The sequence below is a fragment of the Uranotaenia lowii genome, chromosome 2 (genome assembly GCF_029784155.1).
Source record: "Uranotaenia lowii strain MFRU-FL chromosome 2, ASM2978415v1, whole genome shotgun sequence".
Taxonomy (NCBI): Eukaryota; Metazoa; Arthropoda; class Insecta; order Diptera; family Culicidae; genus Uranotaenia; species Uranotaenia lowii.
This window is the reverse complement of record NC_073692.1, coordinates 113,432,827-113,459,701: the sequence shown is the minus strand read 5'-3', so window position 1 is coordinate 113,459,701 and position 26,875 is coordinate 113,432,827. Positions and strand designations below refer to the sequence as shown.

Below are 26,875 nucleotides of genomic sequence, written 5' to 3'. Positions count from 1 at the left end.
GTGGAAAAAAGTCACAATTTTCAAATTTTTGCTTGGAATTGCTTTATATTATGATGTGAATGAGTTTCGAGCAATCTAAGAACCAAATAAACTCCTGATATCAAATTTTTTCTCCCTTTTTTCGATCCTTAAATCACCAGAAAGAACCATTCCAAGTTTCCAGATTTTTTTATTGATTGAAGGTCGTGTTACCCATACTTGGGTGACGGTTTGGTGGATGTGTTTTGGCTACAACCACTAAATAAATTTAAAATAAAAATCTAGAAATTTGTCATGGTTATTTCTGCTGATTCAAGAATCGATAAAAGGATTAAAAAGTTTGAATTGCTTGAAAATCATCCACATCATAATATAAAGCAATTCTTAGCAAAAGTTTGAAATTTGTTTTTTTTTCCGGGGATTTCATCCCTTAGAATGATTCATCCCTTTTTGAAATTTGTGACTTCTTCACTCAGAAAAACTTGAATAACTTTTTAACGACAAGTAATAGCTAAAAATTTTCTTCTGCAATGTTGCTCATCATTTTGATATCAGGAGTTTATTTGGTTCTTAGATTGCTCGAAACTCATCCACATGGTAATATGAAGCAATTCTAAGCAAAAATTTGAAAATTGTGACTTTTTGCCACAGTGAAACTTGAATTACTTTGAAACGACAAGTCATAGCTATACACTTTCTTCTGCGAAGTTGCACATCATAACGTCGCGCATCTTTTGAATTTAATGTTGATTAAAAGTCTTAATTTAAAGTACACTTTTTTGATAATTTCAATTATTTTTTTTACAAAAATCCATAGTATTGTGTAATTTAAAATATCATATATACAAATTGAGAGTCCAAAACAGTCCCAATAAATTTTTAATTTAAAACTTACATTATAAAGAAAATTTAAAAAAATATTAGAGACACATGTTTGATACTTTTTCAAGATCTGAAAATGTTATAAGGACAAATTTTCGAAAAAATTGTCTTTTTCCAAAAATTGAACCAGTGTGACCTCTAAACATCATTTTTCTGAGCTGCCGCCATATAAAATATTGTTTCTTACGCCCTAAGCTATCATTTGAAGCTTGAGCCCCCAAAATCCCAGACATAGTGCAATTTTGGGCCACCCTAGTGTACATAGAACAATGATGAAGAACTCATTGTGATTTTTCTTATACAAACGACGGTGGCTTTGATAGTTGAATTGTACCACAAATTTGTCTTAACACGTTCGTCGCCACGGCACCCATATTCGGGTGACGGGTGTATTTCCTGGGGGGCCCCGTCACATCAAAAAGCGTGTGACGCTCTCTTACTTGAGTTTACCGCTCAGCTTCGCCACACGTTTCAAATATGGGAGTTCTCCTTCTTTGCTTTCTCTCTCTTAAAATTTCTTTGAGCCCAGCTAGTAAAACTACCAAAATGAGCGTGACGACGAACGTGTTAAATAATATTATAGCAGATACAGTGGTACCTCGACATACGAATTTCATTCGTTCCTCTACCTTACTCGCACAAATTACTCGTATCTCGAAGAACAATACAAAATGGGGAAGGTTGACATCACTGGTGTTACTACCGAACCGAGCCGAACTTGTATCTTGAATTTTGCTCGTAACTAAAAGCAAAAAATCACTTGCTGCACTGAATTGATCGTTAAAAGATGGGTTACAAAAGCTAACCCGAAACCTGAAATCGTATTCTTTGAAAAAAATATTAAATTGTGGCAAGACATAACTTTTGAAATGAATGCGTTTCACTCTAAACAAATGTTTTTTAAAAAAAATCATATCTAAATTGCATTTTTTTTAAATGTTAGGTTGATTTTGGGTTTGCCAAATTCATCGGCTATAGCAACAAAACGTGGACCTTCTGTGGAACTCCGGAGTATGTGGCACCGGAAATAGTACTGAACAAGGGTCACGATCGGGCTGTGGATTGCTGGGCTCTGGGCGTCCTGATTCACGAGTTGCTCACTGGAATGTAAGTTTGGGTTTGCGAAGGTGCCAATTGAAATCGTTTATTGAAGGAAATTTTTATTCATTTTAGACCTCCATTTGCATCGTCGGATCCCATGAAAACGTACAATATTATTCTGAAGGGCATCGATATGGTGAATTTCCCCAAATATATGTCCCGATCGGCAATTAGTTTGATCAAACGACTTTGTCGAGATATCCCCTCGGAGCGGCTCGGATACCAGAGGGGAGGCGTTCAGGACATCAAAAAGCACAAGTAGGTTTTTTTTGAAACTTCAACTTTTACTGTAGTTGGGAAATATTTTTGAGAAAAATTCTGGGAAAACACGCCGTTGAAATGCTTTGTTTGAATGAGTGTCTAAATTTAGGCGCATCCTTGATAAGAAAATAATTAGCATCATATTAATGGTCCCTTAATTAAAATTTCATAATTCATCGAATTTTCCAGATGGTTTCAGGGATTCGACTGGGAAGGCCTGTCCAATCTTACGCTCAAATCTCCGTTGGCACCTCGGCTCAAAGGACCGCTGGATATGTCTAACTTCGACGCTTTCCCTCCGGAAGCAAGTACCCCGCCAATCGAAACTTCCGGATGGGATGCGGGATTCTGAGTGTGGCTGGTGATCTTCTACTGCAGACGGGAGTTGGTGGATGGTGATATGCATGTAAATAGTAAGGAGTGAAAGCAAGAAAGCCGAAGGCGAAAGCAATAGCATGTAGCCCTGGAGTTGTGATTTTTTTTTTAATTTTTGAAAAGGGGTTTGCAACTGACGAGCTTTATTTGTACAAAGAGAAATATTCTAGCTAATAGAACGCACTAAAAAAATCGACGTAAACAGTTTGATTCTGCCCAAGGCCTTAGATTTCGTAGAAAAATGTTCTTTTATCTCAATTTGTTATGTTTGGTAGGTTTATCTGTATCAACAAGAATGGTAAGCTAGTGTTGATGTATTTCAATGATGAATGTCCGAATTTCCATGGGATTCAGGGTTACTTGGAAGCCTTCTTCGATCTTTGAGGGACGCTGCACGTGTTCAGTGTGTTGAATTGGTTCTGGATCGTAGAAGAATTGAAGTCGGGTGTTGTCTTCCTTCCACTGGTTTCCAGCCAAAGTTGTTTCGCGAAGATTTGTTATGTGCACGTTGGATGAGAAAACGGCTTCCAAATCAACCGTAATCGGGGTTGAGTATAGAGTGCTTTCACCTTTTTCCAGGAGATGTTCTAGGCGAATCAAAAACGTGTTTGGTGCCTTCCAAGGTTCGAATGTTAGGAGGTTCACACTAAGTGGAAGCGATTCCTTGAAAATGCTCATCTGAAACGACAAAAAATCAAAAAATTAAACATGAACCAGAAACATATTCATGGTGGCAATGACAAAATCCGTTTGGTCAATTTTGTCAATTGTGTCAATTTTGTAAATTTTGTCAATTTTAACAATTTTGTCAATTTTGTCAAATTATGAAAATTTTGTAAATTTTGTAAATTTTGTCAATTTTGTCAATTTTGTCAATTGTCAATTCAGTCAATTTTGTCAATTTTGTCAATTTTGTCAATTTTTACAATTTGTCAATTTTGTCAATTTTGTCAATTTTGCCAATTTTGCCAATTTTGTCAATTTTGTCAATTTTGTCAATTTTGTCAATTTTGTCAATTTTGTCAATTTTGTCAATTTTGTCAATTTTGTCAATTTGTCAATTTTGTCAATTTTATCAATTTTGTCAATTTTGTCAATTTCGTCAAATTTGTCTATTTTGTCAATTTTGTCAATTTTGTCAATTTTGTCAATTTTGTCAATTTAGTCAATTAAGTCATTTTTATCAATTTTGTCAATTTTGTCAATTTTGTCAATTTTGTCATTTTTGTCATTTTTGTCATTTTTGTCATTTTTGTCATTTTTGTCATTTTTGTCATTTTTGTCATTTTTGTCATTTTTGTCATTTTTGTCATTTTTGTCATTTTTGTCATTTTTGTCATTTTTGTCATTTTTGTCATTTTTGTCATTTTTGTCATTTTTGTCATTTTTGTCATTTTTGTCATTTTTGTCATTTTTGTCATTTTTGTCATTTTTGTCATTTTTGTCATTTTTGTCATTTTTGCAAAGTTTAATATTATCGTTTGTTTTTTAAAAATTCCGAATTTGCCAAAAAAAGAACCGAATTGGTTCAATAAAATTACCAAATTTCCGTAAAATAAGCATATTTAAAAAAAAATTGAGTACTTACGAAAGGTTCATAATTGGATTGCCATTGCTCATAGGAGATCTTAGTTGCATCGCTGAAGAACGTCCAGGCAGGCGTTAGAATCTGATTCTGCAAAAAGCGTTCCTTGTCCTCAGTTTGCGTCTTCTTGGATCCAATCATGAGGTAGTGTTTTCCTCGAGCCACCACACCTTTTCCATAGGCAGTTTCGTTCAGTGCTTCCCCAACCCCGAAAGCATCATCTCTGAGTAGTCTCCGATGAACCATCAACTCCAAGACGCCGTCCTCCAAACTGGTTCCACCCTGAGCGCGATCGTTCAGAACTGCAATTCGACTTTTTTCGTCTTCCATTGCGATTTTAGCCGTTATCGGATAATAGTTTCCGGCTACCGGTTCAAGAAGTTCGAGATCCCAAGTTTCGCGGTAGTCACGAACACGTTTCAACATTTCTCTTCCGTTTGAATCCGTGTAAAAGGTTCCTTGAGAGGCAATGTCCGTGTAAAAACGACTGATGATTTCTTTGCCCTTATCATCGTCTATCGGAATTGGTCCTACCAACCATTCAAATTCTACATGGGAATCACCTTCGTAAACACGAATAACCTGGCTGATCCAATCGTTGAACACCTGATGAACTTCCTGGACCTGATTCCCGTAAATTACACTGATTTGAACTTTCTCTGCGACATGTTTCTCTGTGCCGTTTGGTCTGAAAATGTACGCTCCTGAGGATCGATTTTCGAATACTGCATTGTTACCGTAGGCCCCTTCGTAGTACAGGAAGTCTTGTTTAACATTATGAACTTCTCCACCAACCAAAATCGAAGCCAGGAATCCGTTTTCATCGAAGTTCAAACGAAGGTTTTCATTGCCGATTGTAGTAATGTGTGGACGAGTCAACTGTTCTACATCATTGCTTGATTCAGATTCGTAAACTTCTGATACATAAAACGATTTGTAACCCATCGGGGGAATTTGTTGCGCAAAGAATACCAATTCACTAGCAGCAATAGCCTGTCGATATTCCAAATCAAATACCGCCTTAGGAACAGGTACTATATCGATGGGTAGCTTCGCTCCCTGATCATCTCTTACGGCGTAGTTGTTTCCATTGACTGGTACACGAACGTACTCCGAAGTTGAATGGCCCAGAGAATTGTACAAAGTAACTACGAACGCTTCGTTTTTCTCTGTTGCATAACACTGGCTTATGTTCAACTGCAAACATGATTCGAACGTCAACGGTGTAACCGTATCGAGTTTCCTCGTAAGCGAGCCCAGCACATCATTCGCATTGGCTTCACAACCTGCGAAAGCCGCCGTCAGCATTCTATGATAATCGTCAGAAACGTGCTGTTTCTCGGTTCCGGTAATTGCGTCGTGGTGTTGCATCACCCCAATAGCCTCTCGCAGCTTCGTCAAACGATGTTCGTTGTAACTTTCCCCTCGCAGAACACTGATCGCTGACAGTTGTTTGCAAACCTGCAAAAAGTGATTGCCCATTCGTTCGAAGCGCTTGGAGTTGGGCCGCGAAGTGAAGTATCCGGTCCAGTACGCGTGCCAGTCCGTGGCGTACGGAAAGAAGTCGTCGGTCTTTGCCGGCCACGTCAGCTGCGCGTCGTGAACGGCCTTCAGATAGCAGGTCGGAGTCGAGTAGAAAACGTTGATTTTGGATCCTTCCTTTTGGCGGGCGTTAGTGTACCTGAGAAAATGAGAAGCAATCAGTGAAATTGTCAGGTTCTCATAAACAAGCATTAGCGTCTCATCAAACAGAAAGCGTTTAAGTTTATGGGATTTTTCCGTAAGATGAGCGTAAAATTACAACGATCTATTTCTTTTTTTCTCCTTATACAAAATTTTGTGTGGCTTTTTACCAAATCTTGACGAACGAAAAAAAGTAAATCCATTTAGATCTTTTCAATACGGTTTTCGCCAGCAGTGGAGATCTTTTATCTCAGCCCTATGCGCCGGTCAATCGGCGCTGGACCCTTAGGTAGGTAATACGGTTTTTGATGCGGTCTTTTTTCCCTATAGATTCTGGATATTGGGTGGAAGGGCTCAACAACATAAAATTTATTTTGGCTGCCTGACGCAATTTCTTAAATCGAAGTGCCGGCATCTGTTTAATTTTAAAATGTAAGTGACTAAAAATCACATGAAACCCCTTCAACATCACAGCTTCCGATAGCAAAATTCGAGTTATACTCGTTAAGCTGTTTCACGGACAGGAAATCCAAAATTCGTTATCCTCCGATAGAATTTGCCGATCAAAACACCCGTGAGAGAGATTTGCATCCTCAAGAACATTATACAAGCGCTTATATCAACTTCAATTTTGCTAGTAAAAGCACATCCGGAGCGTTTGTTCGTTCGATCGCATCCAGTTTTGTTGGAGAATATTCTCAGAATTAGAACTGACCGAGAGAAAGTATTTTTGGATGAGTTACCTTGATCGGTATTGTAAAGGGATGAGAAGTCATCGCGTTCTCATATTTATCGGCAAGTGTTAAACAAGTGATAAACCAGTTATCATTATCAGATCTGCTTAATTTGCTTCCCTGTTCACGGAATACCGGATTACATGAACCGTGGCGAGGTGAACGTTTCACAGGATCAGTTGACTGCTTTGCTGAAAGCTACTGAATCCCTGCAGATAAAAGGCCTATCCGATAATCGAGGATCGGCCGCCTCCGCTCCATCGCAGCAAATACAAAGTGAAGCCTCAGCTACAAAAACGCTACCGCCACCCGTACCTGGAAACAAGGCTTCAGGTTTGACCATAGGAAAAAAGGCCTTTGAAACCGGAATTGTTAGATTCTGACGTTTATGGTTCCCGAGAAGGCTCTACTAGTCCCATTACATCACGAAGGCATAAAAAAAATCGACGAAGAAGTGTTGATACCAGTAATCTAATAGATAATCACGACCATCACTCAAATTCCTCATCACATTCAGCGCAGCCACAAGCGCTAGCACTGACGTCGTCGTCGATAGCGGCTGGTGTCGCTGCAACTACTAACGCTGCTACCTCCCTACCAACATCAGCTACTACTCATGGTGAGTCGACAATCTGGAAGGAATGACAAACACAATTCTGGTCCTCACTCGCTCCTACCTCACGCCTCCACGAGTCATATGATCACAAATGACAGCCAGCTAAAAGTGTATACGCAGCTGGCGGCGAAGCCCGGGCAATGTTGTCAACCCGACAATAGCCAAGTGAGGAGGTGCCCCAATCCTAAGGCACCGTGACGATGTATGGCTGGAGGGAATCTCAGTCGCTAACGGAACCTGTGGGGCACCAGGGCGCACCCCACAGTATACAGCCCTTACTGTGTTATAGCAGGGCACTGACACAGCGGACCGTTTCTTCCCTAGCTAATCGTGGGACTTAAAAGGAACACAAATAAATCAAAAACCAATAATACGAGTGCCGACTGCTCGTCTCAGCCGGAAACCATGGATACGAACGAAAGTGAACTCGTTGCACAGCTCTCAAACGAGTCTTTCACAGGAGTGCCATCCATTTCTTCCTCCGCTTTAGATTCGCCCGCGGAAGGAGATGATGAGAGCAACGACGATGGGGTTAATGTCACCATCAAGGAGGTACAAACGCCGATCAAACCGAAAAACTTCGATACACGGCAACTAAGTGGTACGGCGAAGAGACGGCTAAGAAAGCTCATCGCGAAAAACGTGCCATATGAAGAGGCAATGCGCCTAGTAACCACTGCGAAATTTACATCCCCTGCAAAAAGTGCAAAACGGGCTCGCAGTGGGGACAAGGATGGCTCATGTAGTGTGGAAAAGTCGAAGGCCAAAAGAGCTAAGGGGCCAATCGCCCCAACAAAACGACAAGACCCTAAAGAGCAAAAACAAACACGGACACAAAACAACAAGTCAAATGGACGATCTCATGGGGCCAACCACCCAGTGAGATCGGGTGAAAACAAAAAAAGGCCTTCTTACAAAGAAATGGCCAGTTCTGTTAGGGTAGGCATACCCGCTAAAAACTACCCGGTCACACAGTTGACGACGGAACAACTCAACGTTATACAGCAGGCGATAAAAAAGCCAGTACTTGGCCAAAGGCTCGAGACACTGAAGCCGAAATTCGCACAATGCTCATTTAAATCTGGTTTCATGGTAGTGACTTGTCTAGACCAGGCCGCATCGGACTGGCTTAAACTAGTCATACCATCAATTAAGCCGTGGACAGGTGCAGAGCTAATGACTGTTGGGGACAATCAAATTCCCAGATCAGAGATCCTGAAGGCTCATCTACCTGGAGCTGCCGAGGACGATATCGGTACAGTTCAGGCTACAATCGAAAGCCAAAACGAAGAGTTAAGCACCGACAGCTGGAGATTTTACGATGTCCAAAAACGGAACAAAGCTCTCGAAGTGGTTTTCGCTGTAGACGAGATTTCAATGAAGGAGCTGGAGAAAAGAAATTTCGTGATTTACTACGGATTTGGCTCCAGTAAAATCTGGAAAGTGAACCGGAGGATTGAAAGTAGAGTTGAAGCAGGCAGCAACATCAAAAGAATTGCTCAACGACCTGGGCTGCCTATACAGGGCCTTGTAAAGGACCAGTCGGCAATAGACCAGGTCAATTCCATAGAAGGAGAGTCGATCGGTAAAGGGGATACTGTGGCAACTCTCGATCTCAATGAACCGAAGTCAAAGGACCAGGTCCAATCAATGGACCAGGGACCAGACCCCGGGACGAGCGAGAAAGAGGTCCACAGTAAATCCTGTGCAAATCGCTTACCGGAAGGGACTAGTACGTTGAACTTGGGCCTTACCATGGAACAAGATCAACAAAAACCAGGCCCGAGTGGAAAATGCGGTTCTAGAGATAACGATACCTCTAACAAACCTGCAAAAATTAAATTCAAAGCTGCCAAAACAGCTCCAACAACCGAAAGCACATGGAGTAAACCGATACTGGACAAACAAATAAATGCAAATGGCAAAAAGCCGGTGTCTCCAGCGAAGTGGGGCAAAAAACCACAGAAATGAACACCTTAAAGTGTGTTCAGGCGAATCTTCACCATGTTGTAGGAGCCTCGAGTACACTACTGAGAAGATTCGTCTCCGAAAACCTGGACCTTGCCTTTATCCAGGAACCTTGGGTTAACAAGGGTAAGGTACAAGGGCTTTGTACCCCGAATGGTAAGATTCCCTACGACGAACGGAGCGCTCACCCAAGGGCTGCTTTACTAGTTAACAAAAGAATTAAATTTACTCCCTTTTCAGAATTTATCGACGGAGACATCACGGCTATACGGATAGAAGTACCAACACCGAAAGGTAAGCACACGGTGAGTGTAGCTTCAGCGTACTTTCCCGGAGATAGCACCGATATACCCCCACCGATGGTAGTAGAATTTATGAGAAAATGCCGGGCACTTAACCAGCAGTTTCTCATATGCTGCGAAGCTAACGCACATCACACGCTATGTGGAAGTACAGATATCAACACTAGAGGTGAGTCCTTATTAGAGTTTCTTTCACAAAACAATATTGAAATTTGTAATGAGGGAAGCAAACCTACGTTATAACGACGAACAGACAAGAAGTCCTCGATTTAACCCTATGTACACCACTTTTCCTGGGAAAAATAAAAAACTGGGAGGTATCGGATGAAGAATCACTGTCTGATCATAGACATATTACATTCGATATAGTGGGAGGGGAAATAATCAGGGACGTTTATAGAGACCCCAGGAACACCAACTGGAGTCTCTACATACTCACACTTGAAGTTTGCTAACCTTTGTTGGATGTGAAAATACGAACAACAAAGCAGCTAGAGGAAGCTTCAAACTGTTTTACCAATAAAATCATATACGCTTTTGAAGCGAGCTGTCCACTGAAGGAACGTGTTTCTAATAGAAGAGTTCCCTGGTGGAACAGACAACTCGAAAAGTTAAGAAAAACAACAAGGAGACTTTTCAATAAAGCGAAAGCTGACTCAAACTGGGATGACTATCGTAAGGCCCTAACTGAGTACAACAAACACATTAGAAAAGCTAAAAGGAGTAGTTGGAGGCACGTGTGTGAAACCGTTCAATCTACGCCAGAAGCTGCCAGGCTCCAGAAAGTTCTATCCAAAGAACACTCAAATGGACTAGGTAAATTGAAGAAAAACAACGGGGAGTTCACTACAGACCCGAAAGAAACCCTTCAATTACTACTGAGTCTCATTTCCCAGAATCCATCGGTTTAGAGATAAAGGACACTCCGGCTGAACAACCCATTCGGAATGTCAGACGTGATGAAGCTCTCCGCAAATCGCGTGCAATCTTTACACCGTCAATGGTTAACTGGGCAATAAGTACATTCGAGCCATTCAAAGCTGCTGGTGAAGATGGGATTATACCAATCCAAATACAGCAAGCAAAACAAATGGTAACACCTGCCTTGGTTGAGATGTTCGTAGCCAGTGTGACACTTTGTCATATTCCCACACAGTGGAGAAAGGTGCGCGTTATCTTCATCCCAAAACCAGGGAAAAAAGATAAAACCCAACCAAAGGCATTCAGTCTGACATCCATCTTGAAAATAATGGAGAAGATACTTGACGAGCACATTAAATCGCAGTATCTTAGCTCAAGTAAGCTGAACAATTTTCAGTTTGCTTACAAAAAAGGTATGTCAACGGTTACGGCCTTACATATTTTAACACAAAAACTAGAAAAGACCCTAGAGGCAAAAGAAATAGCACTCGCTTCTTTTCTAGACATTGAAGGGGCATTCGACAACGCATCTCACAGTTCAATCGAAACAGCTATGAAAAGACGAGGATGCCACTCGGCAATTGTTAACTGGACTAGTAGCATGCTTATAAATAGAACCATCTATGCAAGTTTGGGAGGACTTACAATCAAAGCCACTCTAACAAAGGGATGTCCCCAAGGTGGGGTTCTATCACCGTTGTTGTGGTCATTAATCGTGGACGACCTCCTAAACAAACTTGTATCTATGGATTTCGAAGTTATTGGCTTTGCAGACGACGTAGTAATAATAGTTCGGGGAAAATATGTCATTTGTCAAACAGAATGCAATCTGCACTCAACTACGCACTATTCTGGTGCAGGGAAGAGGGACTGAACATCAACCCTTCCAAAACTACTGTGATAGCATTCACTACGAGATGAAAAACTGCACTAAAACCACTAACATCAGACGGGAAGTGCTCACAGGTGAAATCACAGGTGAAATATTTAGGCATCACATTAGATTCCAAGCTATCATGGAATCCGCAGATAGAGCATGTAATAGCCAAGGACGCTACACTTCGACGGCAACAATGCGGATTCCGATCCGGACGATTATGTGTGGACCACATCACAACGCTACGAATCATACTGGAACAAATCAATGAATTGCAGGACTCTTTTCTGCTGGTTTTCGTTGATTTCGAAAAAACATTCGACCGACTTAACCATGAGAACATCTGGGCGGCTCTAAGGCGACGAGGGGTCCCAGAGAAACTAGTCCAACTCATCGAAGCACAATACGAAGCATTTTCGTGCAAGGTCTTGCACGATGGTGTCTTGTTCGAACCAATCCAGGTAACTGCTGGAGTGAGACAAGGATGTATCTTATTGTGAGTTATGGGTAGAGGAATTCAATTAAATGTTACTACAAGAAAAACAATATATCTGGCAGCCCTGTTTGACATCATTGATATATCTGTCAAGTTTGTTATCTTTCTCGCTCTCATCCTCTCCCTCTCTCTCATTGGCTTTGCCACAGGTCCAGTCAGTCGACAGTTTGCCGTCAAGTTCACCCGTCGTAGAGCCCCTCCTTGGAAAGCACTCAAGCTAAGGTGTTCGTCGGAACGAGAAAACCCGGATTGTCCGCACAGTCTCTGGGAAACCCAGGAACGGTGCCCACACTTATCATAGCTGCTTTTTCTCATCGTAATCGATGAGATTCTGTCTGGATCGATCGACTGTGCACCGAACCGAGGATTGCCGTGGAGTCCTTCAGCAATGGAGCAACTGAACGACCTTGACCGACCACCAAAAGTTCCAAGGCGGCAGGTCTCAGAGTCAATGTCGGAAAGACAAGTCGATGGAGATCAACACAAGAAATCCCTCCAGTTTCATGGTAGCTGGGCAACAGGTTGAGAGAGTGGAGTCCTTCCAGTATCTTGGTAGCCAGATAACGCCTGATGGTGGTACCAAGAAAGACATCGAGACCCGGATCAGAAAGGCCCGATTTGCGTTTGCGAGTCTCCGAAACATTTGGCGGACACGCCAGATCTCTCTACGAACGAAAATCCGAATCTTCAACTCAAACGTCAAATCCAAATTGCTGTACGGGTGCGAAACCTGGTGCACATATGCGGTAACGACGCGAAAACTGCAAGTATTTGTAAACCGCTGCCTGCGAAATATTATCCGCGCTTGGTGGCCTGGCAACTCGATATCGAATGAGGAACTACATCCCCGGTGTCATCAAAGAGCGCTAGATATCGAGATTCGGGAACGTAAGTGGAGATGGATTGGGCACACGCTGCGGAAAGATGAAAACGAGATTTTCAGAGAGGCGCTAGATTGGAATCCAGAAGGACATCGAAGAAGAGGCTGACCCAGAAACTCGTGGCGGTGAAGCCTAGCCGCCGAAATCCGAACTGTCGACAAGAATCTTGACTGGGACCAGGTGAAGACGCTGGCTCCGGATCGTCAACAGTGGAGGTCTTTTACCACGGCCCTATGCACCGGAGGATCGACGCAGGATCATTAAGTATGTAAGTAAGGGATCTGGTAACCCTTGTTTAGAAGATAAAGACTGCCGAATTTCGGTGTTTCCGGGCTTAGAATCATTCGCGCTCCCTAACACATTATAATGTGTTTAGAATTTTAATAAGTTCCTACATAAGGGGGGACCAAAGCAAATCCGGAAAATTGAAAATTCAAATTAGTTGCTAATTAACTAAAAAAGCATGAAACGTCGAAATCTGAAGTTGTCTTAAACATTTTTTTTTTTGTTTTTTTTTAAATGGCTGAATAGACTTTTTGGGACTTGCTTTTTTCGAAAAGTCTCAAAGTTTCATGCATTTCTAAGCCATTTGGCATCAAAATAAAAAATTTCGATTTTTTTGATTTCTTTTTTTTCCACTCTATGCTGATTTTTAAAGGTAAAAAAAACCGAAACCTTGAGCGCTTTTAGGCATCACCCAAAAGGTCAAATCAAGTCCGATTGAACTGAAAATTTGCACAAGTTAGTTTTTGGGACAATCCACAAAACTAATATCGTTGGATTACGAAATTTGACAAAACCCATTCGGCTGCCATCATTTCACACATTTTTACGAAAATCAAACAAGTGATTTTTTGAGCATTCAAAATTAATAATTGAATCCAAAACTAAGTGAATTATCAATCTACCACAAAGATTGAGAAAAATCATCTCACTACTTACTTGATCAATTTATCCATGTTCTTGTAATTCATGATGGCATCCATATAGTTAAAGTCATCTCCCATGGTAATGATAAGATTATTGGAACGGTACCTTTGCGACATATTAGTTACGAAGTTGACGAATTGATCAATCTGTAATAAAATTCCAGTAATTGTTTTAAAAATCAGTTGCATTGGACATTCTTCATGAAAATACCTTTTCTTTGACATTATTCTCGGCACTATATTGCCCATCTACAAAGGCATCATCATTGCACAACACGTCGAAACAAAATCCGGGTGGTGCGCTGTAGTGATTATAAAGAACCGATGTGAACAATTCACTGTCATCCAGATTAACGCTCGATTTCCAAATCATTTCTGCTTTTTTCTCCTCCAACCGTTTCGTTTTATCTCTCCAGTCCAGCCGAGCGAAGAACGTTCCGTCATATCCCATCTGGGCAAATATCGACGCCTGTTCTCGGGAATGCCCGAAAGGATCAATCTGCCATCCCGCTCGAGGACGCCCACATTCGCCAAAGGTGTCATTCAACAGTCGCAGACCCCAGGTAAACTGATCGATCACACTCTGGTAGTGTACCGCAGCTTCATCGTTCATGCTCCAGGCTCCACCCACAAATTCGAAGCGACCCTCCTGAACCAGCATTCGTACTTGGTCCTTAACTTCTTCCGTTTGCTCATCCCACCACATGAAGAAGAAGGCCGTCTCCACCTGGATAAACCTTCTGGACGGATCTTTCAACAGCTCCTGGACAACTGAGTCCAGAATGTACTGAACACCGGCCCTTTGGTGGTTGATTTTGCTGCCATAGTAGTACTGATCGACGGTTTTCAACCATCCAACATCGTCGTGACTGTGGGGGACCAGGTGAACGTTGAGCATATCTTGCTGTGGTGCTGGACAGGACTAGAAAAGGTTGAAATTTATTAATGGAGGTTTTTCGGGAACTGGATATCAAATGTTATTATTTCGATTACGACACGACTTTGTAATGCCAGTCAATATAATAAAATGAAATGTTTGCAATAGATGAGTATAAGGAGTGTATTCGAAAAAAAAATGCAACACTCTGTTTTGAGAATGACCTTTGAATGCATGGATGGAAAATGATAAAATTTTCTGTTAAGCTTCCTATCAATGTAATATATTCGTGTACCAAATTTGTTGATATTTTGTCAAGTGGTTTTTGAGATAGCGTTCAATACAGAAAATTGACGAAAACTTTGGGGCAAGATCAAGAAAATTCCAGGAAAATACCAATGGGAGACCAAAAAACAGCTGGAAATCAACGGTTCGACCAGAGTTCATATGGTTAACTGTTTAAGAAGTTCTAGAAGATAAAACAGTTAGCTTAAATTGGAATATAAGTAAAGTTGAGTTGATTCTATGAAGTTAAGGAATTAAAGAGATTTTATCAAGCGCAATTCGGAAATTTCAATAAGTGATGTGATAAAAAGGTAAATGTATCAGTCTAGTTCATCTAGCTAACTAATAGCAGGCCTGATTTAACTTCTTCAAGGTAAAAAAAATTCTGACCTCCGGTAAAATTAACAAAATGCGGTGGTCAAATCATACGCAAAATATTTGGACCATCGCACAGTGGTTTCAAACTCGAAAAACGTGATCATAGGCTTTTTGAAGGCTTAAATGTCAAAATAGTTTTATGGCATGTTCTACAAAGTTTCATCATTTTTAAATACCCATATTTCGCTGTATTTTTTTTCCTGATCAATTCACCTATAAGTGAGTTAATTTTTCTATTTTTTGTATTTATTATTTTATCACTATGATGTTTTCGAGAAAGCTGTAGATAATCTAATTTTAAGAAACTTTGTAGAAGGCGTCAAAGCTCTATCTTTTAGAACAACATGTTTTATAAACATTTTTTCAAAAACTAACCTCAAAATACGAAAAACTCGTTTAAATTTCTTCGAAGCGAGTTTTGAGACTAACCTTGTATGAGAGAGTTGTGACAATTGATAAACTACATAGCTTCGTTGAAGGTGTAAAGTCACTATTTTGAAGTTTAATGGTACTTTTTGGGTGATTTCTTAAAAAAATTGCATGTTTTCATTGTTAAATATCTCTGAAAGTTGCAAACATACCAGATACAACAATATATACAATAGAAAGGGCAATCTTTCAACTTTCATGGACATCAAGTTTCATTTGTATGCATGAAGTTTTTCTACTAAAATAACTTAAATGAAAGATGCCAGTTTTAAAGTTTTAGTGTAGCCGATTCAATAATTCCTCGATCAGCCAACTATGCCACATTCGTGTTGAAGCGAGAACTTATGTAAGTGTGTGAAAAAATACTGAAATTTGCCAATCTACCATCTTTCATTTAAGTTATTTTAGTAGTAAAACCTCATGCATACAAATGAAACTAGATGTCCATGAAAGATGAAAGATTGTCCAATATTATGTATATATTTTTGTTTGGTATGCTTGCAACTTTCAGAGATATTAAACAATAAAAACAAGCAATTTTTTAAAGAAATCACCCAAAAGTACCATCAAACTTCAAAATAGTTTTACAATTGTCACAGCTTTCTCATACAAAGTTAGTCTCAAAACTCGCTTCGAAAAACGATAAACGAGTTTTTCATTTTTTGAGGTTAGTTTTTGAAAAAATGTCTTTAAAACATATTTTGTTCAAAAGATAGAGTTTTGACGTCTTCAACAAAGTGTTTTAAAATTTGATGATCTACAACTTTTTGCAAGACATTAGAGTGATAAAGTGATAAATACAAAAAATAGAAAAATTATCTCACTTATATGTGAATTGATCAAGAAAAAAATTACAACAAAATATGCGCATTCTAAAATGATGAAACATTGTAGAACATACTATAAAACTATTTTGACATTTAAGCCTTCAAAAAGCCCATGATCACGTTTTTCGAGTTCTAAACCACTGTGCACTGCAGCGAAATTTTTCAATCAACCCTTTAGATGAAAATGAAGAAAAGAATTGTAAATTGAGATGAATGATAAATAACAATTATTATAATTTTCCTAAAAATTAATCATGGTTCATTTTTTACCTGATCTGACATTTCTTTTCAAATTCCCGTTTTTCTTAATCTGTGCTTTGTAAATATTTATTCAAAATTTTGAATCTAGACTACTTTGAAATCAGTGTTCCGAAAATCAATCAAAACAAACACTCAGGATGCGTTTCCTGTTGGAAACATTCTGATTGTATAATGGGATAGCGCCTCTCGCAACTGCTTCGCCTGGCTGGTATGCAATCTCGACCAGCGCTCCTATCAGCTATGCAAACCGAGTCGCATCATTCAGAATAATCGGTTTAGCAAACATCGCATATCGGGGATGAGTGAGATACAAACTGATCCATTCTGAGTGTAGCTCACTCAGTGTCTGTCTGAACTATATAAAATTCAAAATTATTTTTTGCACGACGAGAAAAATCAAACAGTTGTGCGGGACAAAATAAATTCTCAGTAGTTTTAACGTGAAAAACGACAGTTTAATAAGAGAACTTGTAAAAATTGAAAAACACGGCGAATGTGAACATCTTTCCCTCACAAACACAACTACAACTTGATTTTGATCATACTGATGTTAAAAAACGTTATAACAACAAATAAATTTTTTAATTTTCTATGTATCAAATCAAACAAAATACGCTAATGATCGGCTTCATGTATCACTCACTCACTGCCTGATCCATTCACTCCTGATCGAAGACCAACATGATTCGCCATATGCATTGCGCATTGGTGAGATTCCAATTTGATGATGGTGCTGCACTGTTTTGACAGCAAGCATCGTGCGAGGTGATCTGTATTTTAGCGATGAATTGAACGATCGATGATCGGGTAGGTCCAGTAGCAATCAATAACGAAATCCGACCGCTGTACGTTCAGGTGCGAAGTGCAATCAGAAACATTCATTGAAAATGAGTGATTTTCAGAACACTGTTTGAAATAATTTTGAAGCAACTTTCTAGTTCAGAATAAGAAATATAATTTTGTAAAAATATCAATGACTCACCCAAAAAACCATACATTTGAAACATTAGTTGTGATTTTTTTTGGAAGTTTTGATTTATTTATCAGTAAAATTCATTATTTTGTGAGTTCGTGTGATAATTATGAATTAAAAAAATAAAGTTAGGAATCCATTTACTTATTTATTGTGTATTGCTAATTATTTTAACTAAGTTTGAATTTTGCATCCCCCCCTCCTCTTTATTGATGGGTCCTTCGCACGGACTTGGTTCAGATTACACTCTAACAATTGACGTATTGGAATAAAAAATATTATTACAAATTTTATCATTTTGGAATCATTTGGAAGAGATGAAAAAAAAACTTTAAGTAAAATTTTTCAATCAAAGTTTAGTAACTTAAAAAAGAAATTTGTTTAAATTTTGTGACCTAGCAGCAGAGCTGCTATGCTCCATTTGGCATATTTTTCTAGATCATAAGATGTTTGTAAGACATTCTGGTTTCGAGAAGAACATTTTGTTTTGGGAATAACTTTTGAATGACTTTTGAATGCATGGATGAAAACTGATAAATGATCATTGACAAAAATTTTCGGGCAGATTCGAAAAAAAAATCCAGAAAACTTCAAGTGAGAAACCAAAAACAGCTGGAAATCAACTATTCGAATAAATTAAGATAATAAATTGTTTGAGATGTCTTATAGTATCCAATAGTGAGCTACAATTTTAATAAAAATGAAAATAATTAATTGCATGAAGTGAGGGGATATGAGAGGTTTTTTCAAGCTCAATCCGAAAATATTGAGGAAGTGGAAAAAATCCAAACTTATCTGACTGGTTCGTTTAACTGACTTATAAATATGCTTGACTTAATTTCTACAACGTATAAAAGCTGCTCACCGGTAAAATAAATAAAATACGGTGGTCAAATCGTGAGCCAAATATTTGAACTTCTTGTGGAGAGATATTTTGAAAAAAATCGTAGTGGACAGTGAAACAAATTCTTTGGCGGTCACCTGGCAGGATTCCAACCAGAAACTTTTCGTTAACAAGTCTCTCCTGTATTTCCCAGAGTTAAACAAGGAGAAAAAAAATGAAAAATTTAATGTCAAGTACTTAAAAGGCTAAAGATCTAGGAAAACTGCAAATTACTCAGTCTTTTTGGTTAGATCTGAAATCGTTACATTACGCAAAAATGGTGGTGGAGTGATTGAAAATTAAATCTGTTGTTTTTGTGCCGAAAAAGGACAATCGGCAAAATTTGTTGAAATTTTGACCAAATTTCAAATTTTGATTTATTTTCAAAGCCATTATTCAGGAAACAGAAAACGTAATCCAAAAAAAAACTTAAATTCAAAAAAAGTGGTCCAAAGTATGCAATTGAGATGGCGCAAGCGTTGCCCAAAAAAAAAGTCGCAAAAGTTTTTCATTTATCTATCATTGGCTATCTCAAAAACCATTAACCAGTAAACAGAACATCACAAACATTTGCGCATGTAAACATTACATTATCGCTGAAAATTTCATCAAATTATATCAATGCAATCAAAAGTTATTCACAAAATAAAGTGTTGCATTTTTTCGAATACACTCATAAATCAAGTGGATGGAATCAAATTTGGCATGCGAGGGTATCAAGTGAGGGAATAGGAAAGGGGGAAGCCATCAAACAATTTTTTGATGATCTAAAGAATTTATCAGTTGAAAGGCACCGGGTTTGGTACGCGATTAAATTTTAATAAGAGTAAAGTTTCTTTGGTTTTTTGGAGCCTTCCATTCTTCCAGTGGTGAGATAGGTGAGGAAGAGTCAAGCTTTTGTTAACTCAGGGCGAACAGAGCACCATTTCCCGGGGCACGACGAGCAATTTCTGCCGTAGAAAATAACAGAAAACTCAACTCGATGAAGTCAACTGAATTCTGAATTATAGAGCTACAGCTTGACTAGTTTACATCTGACGATTTTGCATATGGGTAAGGTGTCGGAGAGGTAATTAGAAGACTTGAGTTCGATTCCTGGTAAATGAAGAAAAGTTCCACTTTGACTAGAAATCGAACTCGAGTCCTATGATTATCGCTCTTATTCCCGTTTTCGATCGAATGACATTCGTTCGAAAGTAAGGCAATTTCGTATTTTTGTTTTCGTTCGAACGAATCAGAGCAGTTCGTTCTTTCGTACATAGCTCGTTCGAACGAAATGTTGCATTCTTGTTTTCGATCGAACGTATTTTTACTATCGGTCGTCAAACGCGAGTCTAATGCTGCGAACGGAATTCGTTTAAAGGGCTAAAAATGAAAAAATAGAAGAAAAACGGAAAAATGAGAGGATATGAGACTAAAAACAATCTGAAAACGCGACAATATTCCATCCAGGCTGATTTAATGCAAAATTGCGAACATTTTCGCTGACGAAATTTATTCGAGCTAAATACCAACATTTTCTACCATCTATTAATAATGAAAAAAGAACGAGTAGCTCAAAATAAACCTTTTATGTGTGGATCCAATAACAAAAGTTTTTTGAAAAAAATTGGGAGTAGTCCCCGGTAGCTGCTGATATTCTGCTATCGAGACCCGCCATCGTCTTCCCTTCCGGTGGGGAAACTTAACAGCAGCAGGCAGGAGCAATCGTGGTGGCACCATTCTCACTATCCATTGACTATGAGGACACTTTCTTGTACCGGAGACACATCATTTACGGCACAGCTTCGATATTGGGAGGCGTTCGTCGCTGCTGATGGCGATGGAATTATCATCGGAATCTTTCCCGTCGATTTCTGATCCGTTTTTTTGTTCTTCAATATATGTATGAAAATAAACAAATTTCTATCTCAACATACGTCTAGAACTGTCATTTTCACACTTCAGGACTACCTCACAATTTCGAAGTTAATCAGGCAACGCCAAAATCAAACGTATCACATTCGTACGAAAACAAGAGTACCTTTTTCGAGTTCGATCGAAAGTATCCGTTCGAACGAACGGCAGATACGCCGTTAACAAGAATAAGGGTGTATCTCTCCGACACCCTACCAATAGGCCCAATCATCAGATGATGCTAGTTGAGCTGGAGCTCTATAATGCAGTTAACACTAGGAGTTGAATTTGATAGTAGATTATATGGCAGAAAACACTCCTCGTGCCCCTATTAATGGTGCTTATTATGCCCCCGGGGAGGGGGGGGGAAGGCTGTTCTCAGCATGCCCCTTCAGCAGTTATTGATTTTTAGCTTTCGGCAAAAAATAATTAACAATGTATTTTTGAATTTTTTAACTCCTTTTTCAAGTTTGAGCCAGTTTGGAAATCGACTTTTTTAGTGTCTCAACACGAAGCAATGATGTAACTCGCGTATTATAGTTTTTTTCAATGGTGGTTTTATATGGCCGGGATTCGACCAGACCGAACTGAACGCCAATTTGAAAAAAATTGAGTTATCTATGGCAGCGGATGCGAAACACGGTAAACTACCTGTCCAATGAAAATCAGGACATTTTCCCTATTTTTTCTGATTTTATTAGAAAATTTCAGTGTTGTAGACAGATGAAATGGCAAAAATGCGTTGCGCCAAAGTGAACTGAGAGGTAAAGACAAAAAGTCTGTTTTGGTCATGAAAACTAATTATCTGCGAAATAATCTTATGTGTGTTGGTTTTTCCGATTCAAAACAGTTCTTCGGCTCGCCTCGAACTAATTTCTGATAAATTAAATGATAAAAAACGTTCCCGTGGCTAAAAACTTTATATTTCGGATTGTAAGCATTTGTTAAAATTTCGCTCCGCCAGACTGAACCGAATCCCTTGAGTATTGTATTCCAATTTACTCAAGAGGATGTTAGAATTTTTAACATTTAACGATGAAAGATACTTTATTTTATTGCTTACTGTCGTTCAGAACGCAACCGGTAAGTAACAATCAAAGATATTCCGGACTTCAAAAGTGCGAAATTTGTATGGCTCGGTTCACTCTGGCTCAACGAAAAAAATATTTTCCAAGCATCAGCCATACTCTTTGGGTGCTGCTCGTAAAGCGCCTATTAGTAGGCTCCTACGTTTAGAACAAATTGCCCAGTCAAATGATAGCGCATGGCAATTTTTCAAACATTTTGGTTCGACCAGAGTGAACCGGGTGCAAACATATTGCTATAAAAATTCAGTTTACGGCTTATTGTGTAATCTGAAATCGACCAGTATATGCTCGTCGGCTTTATAAGAGTTTAAATGTGATGGTAAAATGATTAGATGAGATATCTTATAAAATGATATCAATTGGTAGGGCTGTGAACTTTGAACTCGATTTTCTCGAAATCAAGTTTATGGCGTTCAGTTCGGTCTGGTCGAATCGCGACCATATGGAGATACATGAAGAGACTTTTATCTTCTCTATTATATAAAATTCTCTTGTAACGGTGTTTGTAGTACTACTCCTCCGAAATGACCCAAATCATTCAAATGAAATTATTTTTAGAATATTCTGTAGGCATGCGAATCGGTTTATATCGAATAAAAATATCAGAAAGTCGCATCAATTGTCCGTAATCATTGAATTTGATATAAATTGAATCAAATTAAAGTCATGGCCTTCAATTTTTTTCGAGATTTTCCTTCCATTGGGCGCCGAGCGGGCGGTTTGTTTTTCATCTCCATGGTTGAGGCGTCGCCAGCAAGCGTCGAGAAAGGATAGTAACCAAGGCAAAGCATACTGATTAGTTGAAATATTTGGGCGCGCATTTCTAAACCAAGCATAATTTCAATGCATGTGGTGGCGATATGAAGCCTAGATGTGTTTTTATCTACTCGATTCCTACATCATTTGTACAGCACATGATAATGCATGACGCCCAGATTGATATTTTGCCGATCAAATCAAAACCATTTAAACGATTTAAAAAAATGAAACTATTTTAAGTTCAGAAGAAATTGTTGTCTGAAAAATATGAATTTAGTACTGATGCATATAAAATAATGGTATGACTCTTTAGGGACATTTAAAAAAATGAAAGTGGAAAAATTTACAAACAATTTTATAATCCAATGACCCTAGAATCAATTTTCGAACATTTACAACTGTGCTCGACTGAAGATACAGTTGCGTTCAAAAAAGAATGAAATCGCATGAAGCTGCGCATCCACTTCCAACTTTGACAAGCTGCCATTTCTCTCTCGGTTTATATTTTTACATGGAAATTTCACACAATCTAGTTCAACTATCCAACTAACACTCCACGAAATTTGAAGTCTTTATAATGACGGGAAACAAAGATACAGCTATTCCCGTAAAAAAGGGAAATTTTGAGTTGCTTCACTAAATTTGCTGTATCTTTGACAATTTTCAATGAAAAATCTTGCAATTTGGTCCAAAGATGTAAAAATGTTTGATCTAATACCACGCCAAGTTTCGTTAAAATCGATGAACGTGATCAAAAATGGTGTCGAATTGAAAATGAGGTCCATTATCGCCCAGCAGACGATTTCATTCTTTTTTGAACGGATGTTTGTATAGAAAACATCTTAATCTATTTATTCTTGGTTTTTTCTTTCACAAAACCAACATTTATAACAAAGAATGTTGTAAATTGATAGGAACTTCATTCTTGCTTTGTTTAGAAAGAGAAATTGTTCCAACAGAATTGGTATTGAAACAAAAGAGCGAATAGAATATTCGCGATAATTGTGGATCAAATTGGTTTATCGATATAATTAGCAGGTCATTTCTGAAACCCTGTTCTTCTTATTTTGAACCCTGTTGAAACATTTTCTCTATCGAAACAAAGTACGAATGAAGTTTTTAGCAATTTACAACATTCTTTGTGAGGAATGTTGGTATTGTGAAAGGAAAAACCAAGAATACATGGATTACGATGTTTTCCATACAAAGATCCGTCCAAAAAAGAATGAAATCGTCTGCTGGGCGATAATGGACCTCATTTTCAATCCGACACCATTTTTGATCACGTGAATCGATTTTGACGAAACTTGGTTTGGTATTAGATCAAACATTTTTACATCTTTGGACCAAATTGCAAGATTCTTCAATGAAAATTGTCAAAGATACAGCAAATTTAGTGAAGCAACTCCAAATTTCCCTTTTTTACGGGAATAGCTTTATCTTTGTTTCCCGCCATTGTAAAGACTTCAAATTTCGTGGAGTGTTAGTTGGATAGTTGAACTAGATTGTGTGAAATTTTCATGTAAAAATATAAACCGAGAGAGAAATGGCAGCTTGTCAAAGTTGGAAGTGGGTGCGCAGCTTCATGCGGTTTCAATCTTTTTTGAACGCAACTGTATATGAAGTGCTTCAAAATTTACAGAACAACAACAAAATCCGTTGAAGATGAACACACACTTGAACTGAACAAGAGCCTGTCCTTCAAAAAGGATTATACACGATTGAAGTTTATTTTAAGGTCTAATGCAAAGATTTTTTTGGATTTTTGCAAGCTTTAGTGAAAGTTATCAATAAAATAAGAAGAATTTTCAGTTAAAACATACATTAGAGGTTTTTATTTAGAACAAGTGCAAACGTTCATCATTTACAAAAAAAATGCCGAAAATAACATTCACTCCTGTCATTTCACACGGTGAAGCAAGTGGCAATGCGCCTTTCAGCCATTAAACATATACCTTTTAAGAATTTTTTTTCCAAAAAGGTCAGAAAGGGTATCCCGAGTGTTGAATCTGAAGCGGATATTCAAAATTTTTAAATGTCTTTGTAAATGAAGGTCTTATGGTAAGTATTCAGTGATCAGTATTCAGTGAAATTGAAGTACCAAGCATTATTTCATTCTGGAGAAAAACTGCAGATATATCAATGAAAGTTGATAAAAAAGACAAACAGGAACAAGTATTTAATTCATTTTGAAGTCTTTACACTGACGCATCTGAAAAAGAATAAAGTGTTTCCACTTGCATCAATAAATGGGACAAATGTATACTTAGATATTTCTTTTTGAAGGAATATGAAAGTTGAACTGTGATGATAGCCAAAGCACACTTTAATGTTTTCAAAGATTTCGAAGTATATTTACATGAAAACTTCCAGAGAAAACGAATGAACTCATGAAATCATCGTAGCCTTAACAGGTTAGCTCTTTTCGATCTTTTTAATTTTTAAAAACTTGCATTTCAATCAAATGTTATTGAATCTTGAAAATGTCGGATAGAAGATCAGAAGAAAATTCTAAGGTGGTGAAAAGAGCGAAGAGCATTTGAAATAGAAGCTTGACCACATACTAAATTCTTTGTCCCGCACCAATTAACTGTATTGTAGAAGTATTACCCATACATTTTTCGATACAGTTAATTATGATGGTTCGACCGCCATGTGAGTGTGTGAGTGCACATGTGCCGAACGGACAAAAATTGGTGCGGGACAAAAAATTTAGTATGTGGTCAAGCTTCTTTTTCAAATGCTCTTCGCTCTTTTCGCCACCTTAGAATTTTCTTCTGATCTTCTATCCGTCTTTCATTTCAACTCTTTAACCCTCACTGATAAAGCAGCAAATTCATTTCATGAAAGTTTTTGCTTAAACAAATAATAAAACGGCGAACTTTTGTTTTGGACATGGTTTTGATGAACATTTGGATATTAATTTCCACTGCTGCTTGAAAATGGTCAGTAAAGAATCATCTCTAACGTTTTTTTTTATTTCTGCAGTTTTAAAAAATATACCATCCAAAGTTACTCGGGAGCTGAAAGTGCTGCGATAGGTAGAATATTGGGCAAATACTCCAAAAATGGTCCCGATATTCAAAGTTCTTTTTCCATAAAGATCATATGCAATAAATTTCAATTATTGAGAAACTTTTGATTTCGATTTCAACCTTAAAGTGAACTCGAGCAAAGCGGAGTAAATCAACTAAATGGTGTTCATTAAATGAAACCTTGATATTATCAACATATAGTTATTAATGGAGCAAGTTACAAAGAGTAGATTTTTTTTAGCATGAGTCTTGCCAAGTTTGATGGTTACGTTGAGTGCTGAAAAAATCAAATTTGCAACGGGAAGCTGATACCTGATACCATTCGGGAATATTCAAAGCATACGAAACAAAGAAAAGTAAATGAAAAGTATTCATGCACGTAAGATTGACTAAAGGTAATGTTTTGATAATTTATGTAAAGACCCGTAGAATTGAGTTAAAATTCTTAGGATTGATTCCGATAGAATTAAGCGGGAAAATTCAAGTAAACGGAAAAGAAGGATATGTAAAAAAATCTAGGACATGTTCACGAAAGCAAGACAATTAACAATCAAGATTTGATGCTTTTTTAAAGTCAAACAGCGAAGAAAAAAAATGAAAAATGGACGCCAAGTTTAAAATGGTAAAACGAAGTTTACGGGGTCTGCTAGTATTCTTGTAAAATGATAAAATTTTATTTCAAAATTTCTTACAACATTGTCGAATAATACTATGATACTCATATGAAAAATTCAAACTTAGTTATAGACCAACCTTTTCAAACAGCCTAAAAACGGTTGGATGATGTGGATAAAAAATTAAAACTTTAAATTTTTATTTGATTATTCGAAATAATTTGAAATCGAAAATTTTTATGTAAAAGTGGCCAACAACTGTAAGATTGTCTAACAAAAAAAAAAATTATGGAAAAATCAGAGTTTTTTTCTTTTATAAATAAAAGTCTTACCTCATATCCACATTTGTGTTGTTCCCTCACTTGGAAATGGTTCCAATGATGAATGGATGAGTCCATTAGGAAGCCACTGCCATGGTGCTTTCCAGGTCGTGCTGATATAGTTCCGAGCAACGCAAACGACACCAGTATTATCGCAAACGGCGTCATCGAATTCCACATAGAATATAAACAAGATGCAAATTCTAACGCCTTCCCATATAACTATCGGATGATTCCGCACTTTGTTCTCGTGTAAACCGACCTATCAATTCCACTTCAGCTTTTTCGAAATTTCTTTCCACTAATTGGTGATTTCCGTTGTAGTTAATTGGTCCAACCACATCCGTCGAGCCCTCGGACCAAACTGCGATCGGACCGGGATGGTCAGTTTTATACCGCTCCATTCCATTTTCAACAGAATGCCTGAAATTGACTCTTATCTTTTCTTCATTAAACGGGCATCGCATCGCCTTCGCTTGCTTTTTCCAGCTCCTTTCACTGCGTTTATACCCGATGTCGAAGAGCTGGCTTGTCATTCAACTTTCCGGAGAACAATTGATCTTTGATACCCGAGTATATTCATAGTGCAAACAGAAATGCTGCCCAGCAGCAGCTGATTAGGTTGTGGGGGGATGGGCTTACCTGATTTATACGAGCTGT

General features: G+C 38.2%; 2 protein-coding genes across 2 annotated transcripts in view; one reads left to right on the top strand and one right to left on the bottom strand.

The window, feature by feature from the left end:
• The window catches only part of LOC129744441 (cGMP-dependent protein kinase, isozyme 1-like), a 120,934-nt gene extending 118,029 nt beyond the window's left edge, over nt 1-2,905 (top strand). The window contains exons 10-12 of the mRNA XM_055736956.1: nt 1,805-1,968; nt 2,035-2,220; nt 2,413-2,905. Of these exons, the coding sequence (XP_055592931.1) occupies nt 1,805-1,968; nt 2,035-2,220; nt 2,413-2,575 (513 nt within the window). The 3' untranslated portion in view covers nt 2,576-2,905. The remainder of the gene's footprint in view (nt 1-1,804; nt 1,969-2,034; nt 2,221-2,412) is intronic.
• On the bottom strand, nt 2,708-26,603 carry LOC129744442 (lysosomal alpha-mannosidase-like). Its single transcript, XM_055736957.1, has 5 exons — nt 26,228-26,603; nt 13,802-14,512; nt 13,604-13,737; nt 4,187-5,864; nt 2,708-3,276 (listed from the first exon to the last, which is right to left on the bottom strand). The coding sequence occupies exons 1-5, from the start codon at nt 26,393-26,395 to the stop codon at nt 2,902-2,904; spliced, it is 3,066 nt and encodes a 1,021-aa protein (XP_055592932.1). The 5' UTR covers nt 26,396-26,603; the 3' UTR covers nt 2,708-2,901.
• Between the last annotated feature and the right edge of the window lie 272 nt (nt 26,604-26,875).